Source organism: Baudoinia panamericana, assembly GCF_000338955.1.
Source record: "Baudoinia panamericana UAMH 10762 unplaced genomic scaffold BAUCOscaffold_6, whole genome shotgun sequence".
Lineage (NCBI taxonomy): Eukaryota > Fungi > Ascomycota > Dothideomycetes > Mycosphaerellales > Teratosphaeriaceae > Baudoinia > Baudoinia panamericana.
This window is the reverse complement of record NW_006911262.1, coordinates 700,631-718,581: the sequence shown is the minus strand read 5'-3', so window position 1 is coordinate 718,581 and position 17,951 is coordinate 700,631. Positions and strand designations below refer to the sequence as shown.

Below are 17,951 nucleotides of genomic sequence, written 5' to 3'. Positions count from 1 at the left end.
CCCAGCGCTTTGGCTTGTGCCTTGCAGGTGCATCCCACTGCCGTCACTCGATCACTATGAAAGATCTACTGTAGGTCATTCGACGACATGCCTGCCTGATACCCTATTGACCCGAACAGCCGCTTCCGGTGAGCCCGTCTGTTTCGAACAGCCTCTGCTCGAAGTGCCTAGGAATGAGAGTGACGGCGCAAGTTGGCGCTTCACTGTTGGCTCTTCCCGCCACTCTGCGCTCAACGCTACTACTTGCTACCCTCTACCCGCTCAAAGGCAGCAGCACAGAAGTGGGCACAGTACCACTGCTTCCCGCAGTCATTCTCCCACTGCAGTCTCAGTCGCACGCCTACTCCACCATGGTATCAACTGAGGCCAGCGAGGATGTCCCACCGCCACCACCTTCGGGTCAGAGCGCGATGCTCGCTCGTCAACGCTTTAAGGAGGATGCTGACGCAGCGCATGGGAAGCAAGCACCGCCCAAGAGTGGCTACTTTCCACTTAGCTATAGAGACGGTCTATCGCAGTGGTGGGCAAGCTTGACGCCGGCTGTAACAGAACACAGAGTGCTCTCCTTCATACCATACCTTAGGCAAGCACCTACGCATACGCATACCGGAGTCAAGGTACCTGGAAGTAGAGAATCGGTGGACCCATCGCATGCCAAGGATGCAACACCCGTCAGGACAGACAGCCATACCGATCCCTTTGGACCCAGGCAGTGGAGCAGTGAGATGGTCAGATTGGCCGGCAAAGAACGTTTCTTGAATGAGTTCAGTGTAGAGAGGCTTGGCGAGGAGACGCGGAACAGCTTTGTGATGCTGCACGGCTACGGCGCCGGTCTCGGCTTCTTCTACAAGAACTTTGAACCGTTGTCGCGCCTACCGCATTGGAAGCTATACGCGCTCGATCTGCTCGGTATGGGCCGAAGTAGTAGACCGCCATTTAAGATACATGCGAAAGACAAGGAGGCTAAGATACGCGAAGCAGAGAACTGGTTCATTGATGCGCTGGAAGAGTGGCGTATCAAGCGAGGCATTGACAAGATGACCCTGCTTGGCCATAGTTTAGGCGGCTACATGGCAGTGTGCTATGCTTTGAAGTACCCAAATCACTTAAACAAGCTCATTCTTGCCAGTCCCGTTGGCATTCCTGAGGATCCCTATGCGGTCAACGAAGATATTCCGGAACCTAGCGAAAGCACCATGGGTAGCGAGTTTACACAGAACCAAGACGAGGCTATCAATGGTCGTGGGACTAATGGTAGCAATACCACAGCCGGTCAGAACGGTAAGCCGCCGCCGCGAAAGCCGTTGCCGAGATGGCTCACCACATTGTGGGATGCCAACGTCTCGCCTTTCTCTCTTGTCCGTCTGGCTGGTCCACTGGGTCCACGGCTCGTGTCAGGATGGACAAGCCGTCGCTTCTCTCAGCTTCCCGCCGAAGAGGCACAAGCTCTCCATGACTACTCATACTCCCTCTTCCGGCAACGCGGCTCCGGAGAATATGCTCTTGCATATGTCCTCGCCCCAGGCGCCTTTGCCCGCTCTCCACTTATCCGACGCATACAGAGCGTCGGCAGACAGTACGTGGAGACGCACAACACTCCAGAACCGGATGCGGCGTCCTTGACGGCCTCGAAACAGAGAGAACGTGAGACTGGCGTGCCGATTGTGATGTATTATGGTGACTCGGATTGGATGGACGTCAACGGCGGCTACGACTGTGAGACTAAGTGTAATGCAGAGAAGCAGAAGGCGCTGGCAAATGCTACGGAACGGGAGCGGCAGCTCGAAAACGGCAGTATCAAGGTCTCCATTATCCGGAAGGCTGGGCATCATGTGTACCTTGATGGGTATGAGCAGTTTAACAAGGAGATCCTGGAGGAGATGAGAGACGTTGAGCGTCGGCAGCAGAGGCTGGCAGCGGTGCAATGAGAACATGGCACCAGCACGTTGGATGCATAGCGGAGGAGTTTTTGGATATGATCGAACGCTCCACGATTGGGACGTCTGGCGTACTGTGATGCGGCATTACTGCATTCCGCACGATGAAGACACTTAAAACGATAGATACGAGCACAAGGGAGCACCCTGCCCATCCGCTTTAATCGGAGGCGGACCTGACAATTGTGTGACTGGGCAACATCGACCACCCTTCACCTCGGCTTCTTTCACCGTTTCTGCTTCCTCGTCATACAACAGCTGCTCAATAATGTGCCACGGTATATTTCGTGAACACGAAACTGAGTCCACGTTGCAAGACTAGTCCTACGGCTAAATCAACATTGCCTGCCAAGCTTCGGCTGGAGCACCTGTAAAGAGCCGGTTTGGTTTCACGCACTTCCTGCTGACTTCGCTTCGCAGATGCACCTACCCGCCCCAGGACAAGCGCTCAATATATTCGCAGCACTACTATGAGCAGCTAAGACATGGAGTGGAACTTGCTACAGCACCCATAATGACAGGCTGAATGGCACGCAAGCGTCCGTACGTCCGCGAACCCAATCGACAGGTTTTGTGTTTGTCACAACATTGTCCGTCGGCCTCTGCGAAGTACGTGCTTAGTATGGAGAGTGGGCGAACAATGCGAAGGTTCTCTGGTGCACCATCTGTGGAGACTGGCTACATGCTGGCCCGGCATGGTAGATCCTTGGACAGCTCGTTTATTGCAGGTCTGGAGCTGGTCTCAGCTCTCCAGCACAAGAACGTGCGCAAGACTACTATACGCACGACGGCACACTATGTCCGCCACGCTGACCTTGTGACTATGTCACACTCAGGCTCTATACCAGTACTGTAGGCTGAATATCACGGTCGAAGGGGGATTGACCACTGGTCGCAATCGAGGTAGGACATATATGTACTTCCCACATTGCCAGCTGTTCCATGCTCTTGAAGAGGCTTCAGACTTTCCTTCGCATCTCAGATTACAAAACGCATCTGACACAACGAGCAAGATGTTGTCCAAGGCTCTCCTTCTCAACACCGCCCTTGCGGTCAGCAGCTTCGCCGCTCCCATGGAGCTGGTCGAGCGCCAGTCCAGCTGCCCGAAAGTGTAGGTCCGCCGTCTCGCGGCTCTGTCCCGTCTATCCCGGCTGATCCAGCTCCATATAGCCACATCTTCGGTGCCCGCGAGACCACCGCTCCCGCCGGCTACGGCAGCGCCGGCACTTTCGTGAATCTAATCCTCAACGCCTACCCAGGTAGCACGGCCGAAGCGATCAATTACCCAGCCGCTGGCAACACCAACGCCGCCTATGCTTCCTCCGTCCAGGCGGGCGTGCAGGCCGTGTATAACCAGGTCTCTGCCTTCGCGGCCAAGTGTCCCAATACGGCCCTGGTTCTCGTAGGCTACAGCCAAGGTGCCGAGATTGAAGATGATGCGCTCTGCGGAGGTGGCGATCCGAATCAGGGTGTTACGAACACGGCCGCCACGATTGCCAATTTCAACATCAAGGCTGTGATCTGGGCCGGTGATCCAAGATTCACTCCCGGCGAGAGCGTACGTACTCCGACTACTTCATGCCATGGACCTCCGTCATGCTAACGATGAAATTATGTAGTTCCACGTCGGCAGCGCCACGGCCGGCGGCTTCGACCAGCGTCCTTCCTCTCAAACCTCCTGCGGCAAGTTCAACAGCCTCATTCAGTCGTACTGTGATGCCAGCGACCCGTACTGCTCTAATGGCAATAACGCGGCAACCCATCAAGGCTACGGAAGCGAGTACGGTCAAGCAGCGCTCAACTTCGTGAAGAGCAAGATTCCCGTTTCTTAAGGTACAGTGTAAGCCGAGAAGGAGCGTAGCATCAAAGGGGCGAGAGTGAAGAAGTGGTAGTTTACTTTTTGCTCGATACCTACAGATAGTGAACAGAAAGCAAAAGTATCGATATCTTCGATGCGTAGCAACCACTTTGTTTTCATAATTTCCCGCGGCCAGACAATGTTGCTCGCAATGCCCGAGCTGAGCGATATACGGTCAACTCAGCTGGAGTGGCCAGGAACGCTCTGGTTCAAGCATCACCTGAACTTCTTCTTGTCAAACATATCTGTAACAAAACGGACCGCCGAAAGTGTCCATCACATCTCCGAACCGCACATCATCCGCCACCAAGCCGAAAGGCAGCATATCGTCGAGCGTCATCTCCGCACTGGGTGGCTCGTTTCCCAGCGTCGAAGTGCCGTAAATAGCGTTCTGCCTCCGGTAGATGTCCAGATTCTGCCAGATGGTCCAGATACGATCAATCTGCCCATGATGGAGGAAGAACACCGGGTCTGATGGAGAGCTGTGAACTAGAGGTTTGGATTACTTCAATGTCAGCAATCCGCTCGAACACTAGGTAGAGGCTAGCTCAATAGCTTGCGTACAGTCGCTCATGCTACCACCGCCCATCCAGTGTCCTCCGCCATGAATACCGAATCGATTACTCTCAGACCCGTAGCCTTGGACGGTTGCTTGAAAGTCCGAGATGTAGATATTATCGAGCATGGTATGCGTAAGGTTGGTAAAGGTGTTGTAGTTCTGGCTAAACCAAGGGTTAAGATCACGGGTGAGGCAGCGTGGATTGTACCGGAAAGGGCTCTGCACGTTGACCGCGTGTGGCAGATCTAGCGGGCCAAGGTTGACAGTGTAGTTGACGAACGGTCCGCTACGTACGCAGCCGCCGCCGGTACCTGGAGGGTAGGTCACGTTCTTCCTGATTGATCAGCAAATGCCGAGCGTTTAGTTCGGAAAGAACGCCTTGCCTGCGCCGCCAGCCATGTGTCAGACCGGTTAGCAACGAAGACGCCGTTGCTTCCCATACTGTATGCGTCTCCCACAAAGAGCGGACTGTTTTGTGGCGCCGCTGCGTCAAGAGACCAATCCCAGTAGGGTAGAAAGCCGTCGTAGCCGCAAAGAGTACGCAAGTCTTGCTCCCAGAAGTGTATGAAGGCTCGATGCCAAGCGAAGAAGTTGGCTGTGTCGTGGATATTGAAGGTATAATTTATATGGGTGGCGACGTACTCATCATACCTCGACCGAACTCCAGGGTAGTATGGCGCCTCATCTGCCGTCATCCGCATAGGAGCCATGCTGATAAGACATGTCACAGCGTCCGTGAAGCATTTTCGAGCTGCAGGAGGTAGAGTACGCCACTCCCGACGTCGGTGGGCATTGTAGTATGTGCAGTTAGTGCTGTTCCTGTGAACGAGGTTGTACTGCATGTTCTCATTCGCAATGAGTGAGACATTACTAAATGCTGTGCCATTTGCGATCTCAGCCGGGGAGTAGTCTGCGCTTTGGGGGGCCTGAGCTCCGGAGACGCCGACCTGAGCCTTCACCATGATCGGTGCAAGCAAGATTGCAACAATGAAAGAGTACATTTTGGCACTTTGGGCCGAGCGAGCGACGCTGGGAACCACATTGAGTAGAGGGAGCGTGGAAAGGAAGTAGGAAGTAATATGGACACTGAAGGTGACGCAAAGCAGAGGTCAGGACGGGAGACGACGCGTGTAAACAGAGCAGTAGGAAAGAGCGACTGCCATCTATACCATGTGATTTCTCACGCAAGGGATTCGATAACTCCATAGCCGCGTGCTGTCCATTGATTCGGCTCAAGAAAGGGACCTTGTATCAGTGCTTGGCGAACCATTGCAGGGATTTGGTATTCGTGTGCGACTCGGTCGTGGGAGAATGTGTCACCGTCAAGCATCGCAAGGCTCGAGCTCGTGCATCGCAGGCAGCACCGTAGCTAGCACGTCGACGGGAGACAATGTATTGCGATATCCATTGTGATTCTTCTTGACCGCGGAGAGAAGCGATTGAGAGCGGATGTCCTCGTCACGTAGCAAAGGCGGCTGGAAGGTGCGACTGTGGGTCATTTGGAGCAAGCAGTTGTCGGCACTCCATGCAAAGTCCTTACAGTGAACCTCCAGGTCCATGATGGGTCCAGCCGGCGTCCGGACCTGCCCTGTATTTGCAATGCGAATATCAAACAAGGCATACCAAGACTTGAAGATTCGAGTTCTAGTGCTTCGCTCTCGGTTCCGGTCGCCGACGCAAAGCCGACGTCAGCGAAGCTTTCCTGGGAAAAGTGCCAACGCGTCTCCAGCAGCCGGTGATTGATGCTCCATATCTAAATACCTTTGTAGCCGCGTATACTCAATTCAAGTCAGGTTTTTCCAGAGCCATAGCTTAACAGTCGCAGCGACTTTCGCTATGCGCCTGTTCCTTCTTCCCATCAGCACAAGGCGAACCTTAATCTACTGCGAACGCGTCGAGGAGGCCGTGTCCGGCGCGAAGCCATCGATCTCCGAGCGAGTTATCAACCGCGTCTCCAGCACCTGGGCAGAGTGGGAGAAGAAGGACAAGGGATGGCAGAGGCAACTCACTAACTACGGCAACCAACTGTTCAAGCGCATTCCGTACGAAGAATGGGGCCTGAAAAGCATCCCGCCTGCGACCAAGGCGCGCTTAGCAGAAGTAGATCAGGGCAAGCACAAGTTCGAGTGCCTGTATCCTAGTGCCTTCATGCAAGGCAAGAACGTGTCTGATGTGCTGCGGAAGCTGGCCACGGAACGGCAAAGCTATCACAACCGCAGTATGTGGGTGTGTCTTGGCTGGATGCCCATAACGATACCGTTTACTTTTGTACCAGTGTAAGGTTCGCCTTCGAGCAAAGGTACCTCCAGAATAACAGTATGCATGCTGACGGATTTGACAGTATACCTAACATCCCCTTCTTCTATCTTGGCTTTCGCGCATGGTCGCATTACCGCGCCTTGTATGGCGGGAAGCTACTCGAGCACGTTCTGAAGAAGGACATGGTCCGGATGACTGACAGCAAGATACTGAACGAGATGTACGCGAGAGGCTTGTTAAGTCCGAACCGTCCGCAGGCGCGTGACGCATCCAGCCCGTCGGTGGAGGAGACAGAGAGAGTGGTGCAGGAGGTACAAGTGCAAACTGTCGATGGCAAGGAAGACGTCATGCTGTTACAGCAATGGAACGCCAAGCTCATTGCCGAAGCATTTAAACTACCTGAGATGCAGATTGAGATCGAGCGGGCAGTCGAGCAGGTGGAGACTGCGATGAAGAAGGCGAAGAAGGACCAGGTAGAAGACAAACAAGCGATCGAGAAGACGAAGCACGAGTCCACGGAAAAGACCGAGGAGATGAAGCGATAGCATATGCTGCGCTGGCTAATCTACCGCCTACTGATGCTATCTCATCTTGCTTAGACCGATAGATGCGTACTACTACGCTCAGCCAAATACATTATGTTCGAGGCCATTACTGACCTGCGCCCTGCAAATCCCTCAATCGAGTCGATCACATTCGGCCGTCCTCCGTTAGCTCACTTAATCAGCGCTCACAACCCTGCAAATCCGGCCAACACCGCCACGAAGCCAACAACCGCCCCTGCGCCAGAGTATACACTTCCAGAGGCAGCGCCCGTATACGCCGGTGCCCCGCTGCTTGATGAATTGGGCGCGCTCGAAGCACTCGACTGCGAAGCACTTTGTGTGGGCGTGGAGCTAGCGAGAATAACTGGCCCGCCTGGGTTCGTGCTGATGAAGACTGGCGTGGTGCTGGCACTTGTGGTAACAAAGCTCGTGTTGCTCGCACTTGCGGTTATGCTTGTACTCGTACCGTTGTTGAATGGCGCGCTGCTTGTTGTTGTCGTGTTGGAGCCATAGGGAGTTGGTGGCGAGGCAGCGCAGACCGAGGTGTCGTTCGCCGAGAACGGAGTACTGCCGAGTCCGCTTCCAGAGCCGGGATAGACGATGCCTTGCTTACTGCACGCTGACTGGCTGCTGTTGGTACCGCAGGAGAAGCATTCCGCGAAGAAGACGTCAGTAGGTGGCTCGCCGGCCAAGTTATCGTTGCAGTTGCCCGCTTCTCCCGTGCCGTTGTTGCAGCGGATGATGATATTGCTCGCGGCGCAGTAGCTGCCGTCGGGGTCGGGACAGAGGAAGGTTCCGTTGACGCTATAGGCTGTCAGAATGGAGCGAGAGGGTGATGGAATCTGACGACTTACTATGTCGGACCTTGCTGGGCTGCCACAAGAGCGGCGAAGGTCGCTACTGCAAGCGTAATGATGGGCTTCATGCTGATGATGGTTAGAGGGAGTAAGCGAGTAGTTTCTGGTTTTGCTTCAGCGCGGAAGTTGGGCAAGGTGGTCGAAAAGCCAGTGTGACGTTGAAGAATGCACGACGTTCGCCCAGCAACAAGCGAGTGTGAGAGCGAGTGTGAGAGCGAGTGTGAGAGCGAGCGCGCGACGAACAACAGTGGGGAGTCCGTAGGGTTTGTGAGATATCGGAGTGTGCTCGACTCTATATGGATACATTGGGCATGCGCCAGCGTGACACCAACCGACTCCGACACTTTGTTCCACCTTGCAGCTGCATGAAGCAGTCAAAATGCGGACCACCCGAAGCTGATCCAGGCACGCCCGTGTGCTACGTTGCCGTATAAGGCGTGTTGCATGCACCTGGATTACGGCTGCGTGCAGACGAACACGAGCTCATCTCGTCAAGCTTGGCTCCGCACTGGACGGTAAAGCGTGGGCTGAACCAACTCAGTTCATGGAATTTTGCAAGGCCGTCGTTGGAAGTGTTATCAACCCATACTCTGCCAGCATCGAGACATGCTTCTGCTTGCAGATGGACAATGGAGGCGCAAGGGTTGGCACCCTTTCCGGGCCATGAGGCCATCTCGAGCCTTGTGCTGGAGGCCAGCGCGCTGCTCGCCACTGATCCCTAGCGACACATACGAGTGCATGTTCTTCGTATCGGAGTCCGTCTTTCAGGGTACGAAGCAGACTACGCCGTTCTTGCTGCATACACAGGGGTAGAAGTAGATATGTTCGATACATGCGGGCACTGGGGGGTGATGCGGTGTCGCACGGTGGAAGTTGCCGAGTGTCGTCGTACAGTATTTCCATTGGCTGGAGAGACAGCGAACACTACTGTCCGCTCTGTGAGCCGGGTGACGAGAGGCTCAAAACGGGTTACATGATGGCTGGCTGCAGCAATTCTATAATTCTGCTGTATTGGGCTGAAACACCAACGCTTGGCGCCACAAACGCCGACTGCTGGCGGCGATGCGTGACAAGTGCTGAGCCGTCCATCCTCGTCGATGGGATAATGTCCGAAGTCAACATCAAAATTGCCTTACCAGTCCATTCCGTTTGCACCCCTTTCGGCGCCCGCCAAAATGGCATCAGCCTTCGCCTTCTCGCCCAGACCATTGGGAAGATGGCTTGCTTGCATACTCTTCCGGCCCTTCATCTTCTTCAGCTTCTCGTCAAGCGCTTCAAATGGGCTATGCTCCTCCGTCTCCTCTTTCCGGATCTTCCACTTCTCCGTGCCGAGTACGCCATCTAACTCCTGAACCGGCGGGAGCTTCACGTATACCATACCATCATCCCTCGCTTCAACGGGGAAAGTAGCAATGTTGACGCTCTCGTCGTTGCCGCATTTGCCTGCATCCGCGCCCTTGAGCTCGTAGTTCCGCTTGTGATACGGACAGCTGACCCAAAGTTTGTCCGTCTTCATGTCGTCTCCAATCAGACCGTCGCTAAGGACGAAGGCGCGCTTGTGAGGGCACATTTGCTGCGTAGCATAGTACTGGCCTTTGACCTTGAAGATGGCCAGCTGAGTGTCGCCACGCTTGACCGCCAAGCTCGATCCCGTTGGTGCGTCAGTGAACTGTTCCGACTTCGCTAAAGGTTGCCAGGTCAGTTCAGACCACTGGGTGCCGCGGAAGTCTTCAGTCACGGAGTCCTTTGGCCAGTACGCTGGGCGTTCTTGGCCCCTGTCTTCCACCTTATCCATCGAGTCCACATTCTCGTCAGTGTTACCGAATTGCGAGAAGAGCTTCAATCGTTCTGGTGACTTGAGCACCTCCGTCCATTCGCAGAAGAAGGACCCAACGAGGTCTTCCATCTGCTGTTCGAGGTCGGCGCAGATTCCGAGCTTATCTTCAAGAATGACTTCGCGGAGATACTTGATACCGCCCGGTAGATTCTCAACCCTAGTCATCGTCAGCACTATCTAGACAGATATCAAGCACGCTTCTGGGACTGACCATCTTGCCGTCCGCATCAGCTTGTCAGCAGTCCGGATGTAGAAGGAAAGGTAACGATCAAGAATGGTAACCACATCGTCGGGTGGCACGTCCTTTGCCAGAAGTTCCGAATGTCTCGGCTTGGCTCCACCATTGCCGCCGACGAAGATGTTGTAACCTTTCTCGGTAGCGATGAGCCCGAAGTCCTTATTCTGGGCCTCTGCGCATTCTCTCACGCAACCGGAAACGCCGCCCTTGATCTTGTGCGGAGACCGGATACTCTTGTAGCGCTCCTCTAGCCTGACACCCATGCCGACACTGTCACCGATGCCGAAACGACACCAAGTTGTGCCCACGCAGGTTTTGACGGTCCGGAGGGATTTGGCGTATGCGTGCCCGGACTCCATGCCGCCATCGATGAGCTCTTGCCAGATCTTCGGTAGGTCGTGCTTTCTCGCGCCAAACCTGCAGCATTGTTAGTCACTACATAAACGATCGAGTACGCTCTGGAAACCTACAAGTCGATACGTTGGCCGCCGGTAATCTTGCAGTACAAGCCGTACTTCTTCGCCACAGTGCCAATGACGATGAGCTTGTCGGCAGTGATCTCACCGCCCGACACTCTAGGAATAACAGAGAAGGTGCCGTTTCGCTGGATGTTGGCAAGGAAGCGGTCATTCGTATCTTGCAGTCCTCTCCGTTCCTTGTCAATGATGTGCTGATTGTACAACGATGCCAAGATGGACCCTATCGTAGGCTTGCAGGCTTCACAACCTAGTGACTCGGGCTCTTTCCCGCATTGCTTCATGATCTCCTCGAAGCTCTTGATCTTCTTGACGTAAATAATGTTGAAAAGGTCGGCTCGAGAGTAGTCGAAGTGTGGGCAGAGGTTGTTCTTCACCTCTTGACCCATCGACTGCATAGCCTTGTTGAAGATGGTTTGGACAAGCGGCATGCAGCCTCCGCATCCCGTCCCAGCTTTCGTGCAAGACTTCACGTCGCCGATGGACTTGCAGGTGCCGTCCTTGACAGCGTTCGCAATGTCGCCTTTGAGCACATTGTGGCAGGAGCAGACTTGCGTGTCATCCTCGAGATCGTCAGCACCTTCATCGTCTCCTTTCTTGGCTCCGATGATCAACTCGCTTGGTGAGATTTCCAGCTGCTTCTGGTTCTTCACCAATGGCACGAGCTTGACGTAGTCTTTCGTATCACCGATCATCATGCCGCCAAGTAAGTACTTGCCGTCCATCGTAAAGAGATACTTCTTGTAGACCTGCTGGAACGGGTCTTTGTAAGTCAGAGCCTTCACAGGCGAAGGCGGTGGACCTTCGGTGAGGCCTTTGACCGTCTCTTGGGCCTCCGTCGTCCCTTCCTTCTTTGCCGCGTGCCGTCTGCTAGGCATGTTCTTTGGTCCGTCACGGTCCGCAAAGAAATCACCGAAGCTCGCCACTTCCACACCGAGCAACTTAAGCTTGGTGCTGAGGTCTGGCTGCTTGAAGGAGCGAGGCGAGTGCGCCTTCGCCTGCGTCAGGTTGAACGCTAAGATGTCCGCCATCTCCACCCCAGGTGCGATGAGGCCGTACGTCTGACTCTCCCAGCTAGCACATTCACCGATCGCGTACACGTCAGGCGCGGAAGTCGAAAGGTCCTTGCCAATGATAATACCTCCTCCACGATCAGCACACGTAATGCCCGACTTCCTTGCTAGCTCATCGCGCGGCTTGATGCCAATTGCGAAGCAGATACAGCTGCAGTCCATCGTTTCACCGTCTTCGAATGTGACGCCGCAGACGTTGTTCTCCTCGTCGGTGTTGATCCGCCCAACGCGCTTGCTAAGGAGGACGTCGAGTCCAAGAGCACGCACCTGCTCCACGACCATGTTGCCGGCATCAGCATCCAGCTGCCGGCTGAGAACCCATCTGTTGCGCTCAATAAGCTTGACCTTGCTGAACTCTTCGAGATCCATCATGGCCTTCGCTGCTTCGAGACCGAGTAAGCCACCTCCGACCACAGCGCCAGATGTGCCTTTCTTGGTCGAGGAGAATGCGATAAGCTTTTGCAGATCTTCAATGGTCCTGTACACAAAGACACCTTTTGCATTGTGACCTGGCGTGTGCTTCGGCAGTACGGCATCAGATCCAGTGGCCAACACAAGCACGTCGTACGGTACTGTATCGCCGTTCGAAGTCTCTACCGTCTTCTTCTCGGAGTCAATGGAGGTCACCATTGTATTCAGGTGGTAGTTGAGGCTACCCTCCGGCATTGAGGCATACCAGCTCGCGGGATTGAGGTACAGATTCTCTACCTCGCGATGCTGGAAGAAGCTCGTCAAGCCAACTCTGTTGTATGCGAGATGAGGCTCCTCGCCAATCACTATGATGTCGTACTCTCGTCTCTTCACATCAAGCTTCATGAGCTTTTCAATGAAAGCTATGCCCACCATCCCCAGCCCTACGACGACAATCCTCTTCCGTTTCGTCGGCTCAGGTATTTCACCTTCATCTGCCATCTTCGCAACCTTCTCCGGCAACACATTGGCCTCGGCATCGTTCCACTCGCTGTTACTCATCGTGCCTACTGCCCACGACGCCGTAGAGTGAAAGATGGAATGAAGGATGGCTCAATAGCCTTGACGGACAAGGAAAGCAACGTACGATGGAACTCAACCTGTGAATGAGAGAATGTGGCTATCAGACATACCAAGAAACTACGAACCAGCCGCTCGGCATAGCAATCGCTAGAGCCTCTAGTTTTCCAATAAGGCGGCTTGCCTACCCAATTCCCGCCTCCGGGAGAAGCAAGGTGACCGCATCGTGCCGTTTCTGGCGCGGAGAAAGGATGCTTGCCACAGCAGAGCCGCCAACATGCAGCTGAGGCCCAGCAAAAGAGGAAAGGTGCTTCTCCGAGGTGTTTGTTGATCAGAAATCCCAAGCAGCACGAGAAAGCAAAGGGTCGTTGATAAGCCTGCAGATAAGAAATGGCTCCGGGAGGATCCGCTGACACCTGGCCTCCAGCCAATCGTGGCAATCGCCAGCATTTCCGTTACGCGAAAGTACCAACTCCGCGCAACTCTGCGCAACCTCACCTTGATATCAATCGTCCAGGCCGCCTCCCATTGCAGCGACATTGTCTCGGAGGCTCAACAACGATGTTCTTAGTCTGCTCATTCCGATGGCGCACCCGGATATGGTTGCCCTCAGTCTCCTGCGGGCCGTATGCTGTGAGGTCTACGCCTACACTAAACCGCTTTGGCCGGGGTGTGCTGATAAGGCTTGCACAATCTCCCAATCACCGCGCTCCTTCGTTTGTTAGGCCCCGTTGCGCACCATGGCGGTTCTACCAACAGCTTCTAGAAGCCTGATCCCAATGCGACTTGATGTACCCCACCGACTGATCTTCTGCCAAAAGAGAGATTCTTCCGCGGCCGACGCTCCTGGTATTGAGCATGCTTTTCCGAGCCTTTGGGCTGGCCTGGTGGTTTCCCTGGGAGGAGGGAATTGCTCTGTAGCCGAATGACGGCGGACTGCTATTCCGTCTAACTAGTGTGGACGTCAGAGTAGGTGCTCTTCTCCTCATACTATTGCAGCTACAGCACCGAACCCTTCTCTCAATTCTACTAGAAATCTGGTGGAGTCTGTCATGGCATGGTATCGCCGAAAGACTTGAGTTTCACGAATTCGTACACAGAATGGCTACTATAGCACCAACGCATGAAGAGGTTAAGCAGTTACGGAGAGTGTCCGCCGACTTGCCCCCGACCCCACCAGATTCCGACAACAATAGCGATGCGGGAAAGCATGATGATCTTGAAGAGGGAGCCAAGTGCGCTGAAGTTGGCTTCCCACTTCCACCACCTACCTCACCACCTACGGAGGTTCTTGAGATCGACAAGAAGACTCCAGATGGATGGCTTCCCAGAGATCCCAGGCTGATTCGGCTTACCGGTGTCCACCCTTTCAATGTTGAAGCTCCCTTGTCCGACTTGTACAATGAAGGCTTCCTCACGAGTCCGGAGTTGTTCTATGTCCGCAACCATGGCGCTGTTCCACAAGTGTCGGACGAGGAGATTCCGGACTGGGAGTTCACCGTCGAGGGCATGGTTGAGCACCCTCTCAAACTCTCTTTGAAAGAGCTCATCGCCAACTACGAGCAGAAAAGCTACCCGATAACTCTAGTTTGCGCCGGTAATAGACGGAAAGAGCAAAATGTTGTTCGCAAGACTAAAGGCTTCTCGTGGGGTGCCGCTGGCGTCTCTACTGCAATCTTCACCGGTGTCTCCATGTCCGACCTGCTGGAGAGGGCGAGGCCAAAGCGCGGCGCAAGGTATGTGTGCATGGAAGGTGCGGACAAGCTGCCTAACGGCTATTACGAAACCTCGGTCAAGCTCAACTGGGTAATGGATCCTAACAGAGGCATGATGTTGGCTCACCGGATGAACGGCGAGATGCTCCGACCGGATCATGGCAAGCCGTTACGAGCAGTCATCCCAGGGCAGATTGGTGGGCGTAGCGTTAAGTGGTTAAAGCGTCTCATCGTCACAGCGGAGCCTAGCGTCAACTGGTATCATGTCTATGACAACCGAGTGCTGCCGACCATGGTGTCGCCCGAAGAAAGCGCGAACGATCCGAAGTGGTGGATGGACGAGCGCTATGCGATTTACGACCTCAGCACGAACTCCGCCATTGCTTATCCGGCACATGAGGAACAGCTATGCCTGGTGGGCTGCGAGCCGAACTACAGAGTAAAAGGCTATGCATATGGCGGTGGCGGACGTCGCATTACCAGAGTGGAGGTCACACTTGACAAAGGCAAGACATGGCGATTGGCCAACATCGACTACGCAGAGGACCGATATAGAGAAGCTGGGCGAGTGCCAATGTATGGAGGAACACTCGACATAGAGTTCCGTGAGAGCAGCTTTTGCTGGTGTTTCTGGAACATCGACATCCCAGTTACGGAGCTTACCTCCGCAAGTGACATTTTCGTAAGGGCAATGGACGAAAGCATGAACGTGCAGCCTCGGGACATGTACTGGAGTGTGCTCGGCATGATGAACAACCCGTGGTTCCGCGTCACTATTAGCAAGGAGAAAGATTACTTACGTTTCGAGCACCCAACACTACCCGCTCTCATGCCTGGCGGCTGGATGGAACGTATCAAGAAGGCCGGAGGGAATCTCACGAATGGGTACTGGGGTGAGAAGATAGGTAGCGAAGAGGCGCCCGAACCCGTGACGGAGGCTGCGAGGGAGATTGTCATGACGAAGGACGGTCTTACTGAAATTATTAACGTTGACGATTTACGAAAGCATGATAAGGAGGACGCTCCATGGTTTGTCGTTAATGGCGAGGTATATGATGGTACGGCTTTCCTAAAAGAGCATCCTGGCGGCGCTCAAAGCATTGTGTCTGCGGCCGGGCTGGATAGCACCGATGAATTTATGGCGATCCGTGAGTGCAGTGCCCCTATCGCAACAACCAGATGCTGACCCATTATAGATAGCGAGACCGCAAAGGCGATGATGAAAGACTATCACATCGGCTCGTTGTCGGAAGAGGGCAAGGCAGCGCTGGCCGGAGGAGAGGTACAACCGGATCCTTCAGCGGAACCATCTGCGACCTTCCTGGACTCGCGCACCTGGAAGAAAGCGACTCTACACACCAAATCTACCGTCTCTTGGGATACCCGCATCTTCACGTTCAAGCTTGAGCACGACGAACAAACGCTTGGCTTACCGACGGGTCAACACTTGATGATTCGCTTACGAGATCCTGTAACCCGAGAAGCCATCATTCGCAGCTACACGCCGATATCCGAGACAAGCAAGGCTGGTTTCATGGACGTACTGGTGAAGATCTACTTCGACACGAAAGAGCGAAAGGGTGGCAAGATGAGCCAGGCTATGGATGCCTTACCGATTGGTCACTTTGTAGACTTCAAAGGTCCCATTGGCAAGTTTGAATACCTGGGAGGTGGCAAGTGTTCGGTCAGTGGTATGGAAAGGAATGTCAAAACATTCCTCATGATCTGCGGTGGCAGCGGTATCACGCCCATTTACCAGGTCTTCCGAGCTGTAATGCAAGACGCCGAAGACAAGACAAAGTGCGTCATCCTTAACGGAAACAGATTATTGGAAGATATCCTATGCAAAGCGGATCTTGATACGTTTGCGAAGGACAACAAGGAGAAGTGCGATCTGCTCTATACACTTACCAAAGCGCCGGAAGATTGGGAAGGCCTGCGAGGCCGAATTGCAGCGCCGTTGCTGAAACAGCATGCCGATCGGGCATCATTTGGCAGCGGCGATGCTATGGTGCTGGTATGTGGGCCCGAAGCGTTGGAGAAAAGCGTACATCAAGCATTGCTGGAGATTGGCTGGACGGACGACGACCTGATGTTTTTCTGATTGCATCTGTCTGGGTCTTTCTGCGCGGAGTTTGGGCGTCCACTAGCGACCAAACTTGTGGGAGGTGGATCGCATAGCGGCAATGTAACTTATTGATCAGGCGAGAGATTGTTATAATGCTCTTGGGCCAGAACTAACAACAGCCTATTGCTACCGGATACTGCTACTACCGCAGTGAATCTCCTGGCAAACAAATTCTCCTCGCGGATTTCAAGCACGATGACGCGGTGGCGGAGCCTTCGTCCGACTCCACATGAGACGCGCAAAGTCGCTCCTTTCCCACTCCATAGCCTAATGTGGTGCTTGCGATCTGACGAACAAGCTTTCAGCCATTATAACATCTGAGTGCTAACGCGGCACGCCGTCTACAGTTTTGCTATGAGATGTGCCTTCCACGTGGAGAACTCCAAGGTAGGCTTAGTTCTCTTCCGTCTTCTTGTTATACTCATCACTCTGTGGGACGCGAGACTATACTCGTTACCTCTTATTACTAGCTTGGTGTAGACAAGATGCGTGTCCTTGACAATTCTGTCGTCAATTTCGAAATCTTTCCGGGGAAGAGCGAACAGCAAGTGCAGGGCGAGGGTCAAGATCAAGCGCAAGGTGCTGCGCAAACCACGCAGGCCAAAGGTGAGGAGACAGCCAGTTCATTACAGGGTGAAGGACAGGATGTCTCAAAGCAAGCTCAGGGTCAAGCCCAAAGCTACACGCAGATTGCACAGGAGCAAGCGCACGGCTTGCGGAAGCAGGTTGGCGATTATCAGCAGCAGGGCGCTGGTTACATCAAAAGCACTGGTGACGCAGCCCATGCGCAAAGTCTGCAGTACGTAGACGGTGCGACTGCAGGAGCTCACGGCATGGTCAAGAACAACCTGCCCGAGAGCACTCACGGCTACGCTGGACAAGCGGTAGATTACGCCAGCAACTTCGCCACAGGCACTGTCGGTACGTTGGGTGGCGCGGTCAAGGATGTCGGAGACACTGTAGGCAATGCTGGTATGGATATCGTTCGCAGTGGCATCTACGATTATGCTAACGTTGTCAAGGCTACGAAACCGTCGCTGGACTTGGTAAGACCGGGTACAACCTCGCCAGTGGGCTTGGGAGTGCGGTCACGGGGGGCGGGAACAAGGTTGAAGAAGGGACCAAAGCGGAAAGTAAAGACGATACCACTGGATCAAGGAAAGAATAGCTTATCCTTCGTTAGCTTGCGAGGCTATATACTCCCAGCCGACTCTAATTAACGTACAAAGTGCTGCAACGCGGGACTTGCGTAGCAAGAGGCCAGTGTCATAATGAACGAAACCTCGTGGTCTGAGATGAGTTCGGCAAGTCCAATTTCGCCGTCTACCTACGGCTGCAGGAAGACACGGTGGTCTCTTGCACAACCTGTATATCGGTGCACCATAACAATGCAAGACCGGGTGAGGTATTAAGGAACTGAGCGCCACGATACAGGCGCTCCTAGTCACGATAACGCCACACAAAGAGTACGTCGAGTGC

General features: G+C 54.1%; 9 protein-coding genes across 9 annotated transcripts; 6 read left to right on the top strand and 3 right to left on the bottom strand.

Moving 5' to 3' along the window:
* Nucleotides 1–47: 47 nt before the first annotated feature.
* On the top strand, nt 48–2,159 carry BAUCODRAFT_33843 (uncharacterized protein). Its single transcript, XM_007677904.1, has one exon. It carries the CDS (start codon nt 174–176, stop codon nt 1,926–1,928), a length of 1,755 nt encoding a protein of 584 aa, XP_007676094.1. The 5' UTR covers nt 48–173; the 3' UTR covers nt 1,929–2,159.
* A 55-nt stretch (nt 2,160–2,214) lies between these two features.
* BAUCODRAFT_33842 (uncharacterized protein) lies at nt 2,215–2,840 on the top strand. The gene has a single exon (XM_007677903.1). The coding sequence runs from the start codon at nt 2,464–2,466 to the stop codon at nt 2,791–2,793; it is 330 nt and encodes a 109-aa protein (XP_007676093.1). The 5' UTR covers nt 2,215–2,463; the 3' UTR covers nt 2,794–2,840.
* A 47-nt stretch (nt 2,841–2,887) lies between these two features.
* Nucleotides 2,888–3,870, top strand: BAUCODRAFT_156641 (carbohydrate esterase family 5 protein). The gene is made up of 3 exons (XM_007678348.1): nt 2,888–3,048; nt 3,108–3,495; nt 3,557–3,870. Exons 1-3 carry the CDS (start codon nt 2,951–2,953, stop codon nt 3,767–3,769), a joined length of 699 nt encoding a protein of 232 aa, XP_007676538.1. The 5' UTR covers nt 2,888–2,950; the 3' UTR covers nt 3,770–3,870.
* BAUCODRAFT_139295 (uncharacterized protein) lies at nt 3,843–5,453 on the bottom strand. The gene is made up of 3 exons (XM_007678347.1): nt 4,738–5,453; nt 4,360–4,684; nt 3,843–4,284 (listed from the first exon to the last, which is right to left on the bottom strand). The coding sequence occupies exons 1-3, from the start codon at nt 5,353–5,355 to the stop codon at nt 4,031–4,033; spliced, it is 1,197 nt and encodes a 398-aa protein (XP_007676537.1). The 5' UTR covers nt 5,356–5,453; the 3' UTR covers nt 3,843–4,030.
* On the top strand, nt 5,434–7,158 carry BAUCODRAFT_148084 (uncharacterized protein; the record flags this gene model as incomplete). The annotated part of the gene is made up of 3 exons (XM_007678346.1): nt 5,434–5,462; nt 6,148–6,630; nt 6,696–7,158. 3 exons carry the CDS (start codon nt 5,434–5,436, stop codon nt 7,156–7,158), a joined length of 975 nt encoding a protein of 324 aa, XP_007676536.1.
* Nucleotides 7,159–7,224: 66 nt separating this feature from the next.
* Nucleotides 7,225–8,465, bottom strand: BAUCODRAFT_476276 (uncharacterized protein). Its single transcript, XM_007678345.1, has 3 exons — nt 8,013–8,465; nt 7,333–7,962; nt 7,225–7,279 (listed from the first exon to the last, which is right to left on the bottom strand). Exons 1-2 carry the CDS (start codon nt 8,081–8,083, stop codon nt 7,344–7,346), a joined length of 690 nt encoding a protein of 229 aa, XP_007676535.1. The 5' UTR covers nt 8,084–8,465; the 3' UTR covers nt 7,225–7,279; nt 7,333–7,343.
* Nucleotides 8,466–9,032: 567 nt separating this feature from the next.
* Nucleotides 9,033–12,699, bottom strand: BAUCODRAFT_476493 (uncharacterized protein). Its single transcript, XM_007678344.1, has 3 exons — nt 10,561–12,699; nt 10,064–10,507; nt 9,033–10,009 (listed from the first exon to the last, which is right to left on the bottom strand). Exons 1-3 carry the CDS (start codon nt 12,609–12,611, stop codon nt 9,148–9,150), a joined length of 3,357 nt encoding a protein of 1,118 aa, XP_007676534.1. The 5' UTR covers nt 12,612–12,699; the 3' UTR covers nt 9,033–9,147.
* A 1,031-nt stretch (nt 12,700–13,730) lies between these two features.
* BAUCODRAFT_70791 (uncharacterized protein) lies at nt 13,731–16,448 on the top strand (the record flags this gene model as incomplete). The annotated part of the gene is made up of 2 exons (XM_007678147.1): nt 13,731–15,492; nt 15,541–16,448. The coding sequence occupies 2 exons, from the start codon at nt 13,731–13,733 to the stop codon at nt 16,446–16,448; spliced, it is 2,670 nt and encodes an 889-aa protein (XP_007676337.1).
* A 399-nt stretch (nt 16,449–16,847) lies between these two features.
* On the top strand, nt 16,848–17,940 carry BAUCODRAFT_33834 (uncharacterized protein). The gene is made up of 2 exons (XM_007677902.1): nt 16,848–17,444; nt 17,495–17,940. Exons 1-2 carry the CDS (start codon nt 16,958–16,960, stop codon nt 17,638–17,640), a joined length of 633 nt encoding a protein of 210 aa, XP_007676092.1. The 5' UTR covers nt 16,848–16,957; the 3' UTR covers nt 17,641–17,940.
* The last annotated feature ends 11 nt before the right edge of the window (nt 17,941–17,951 follow it).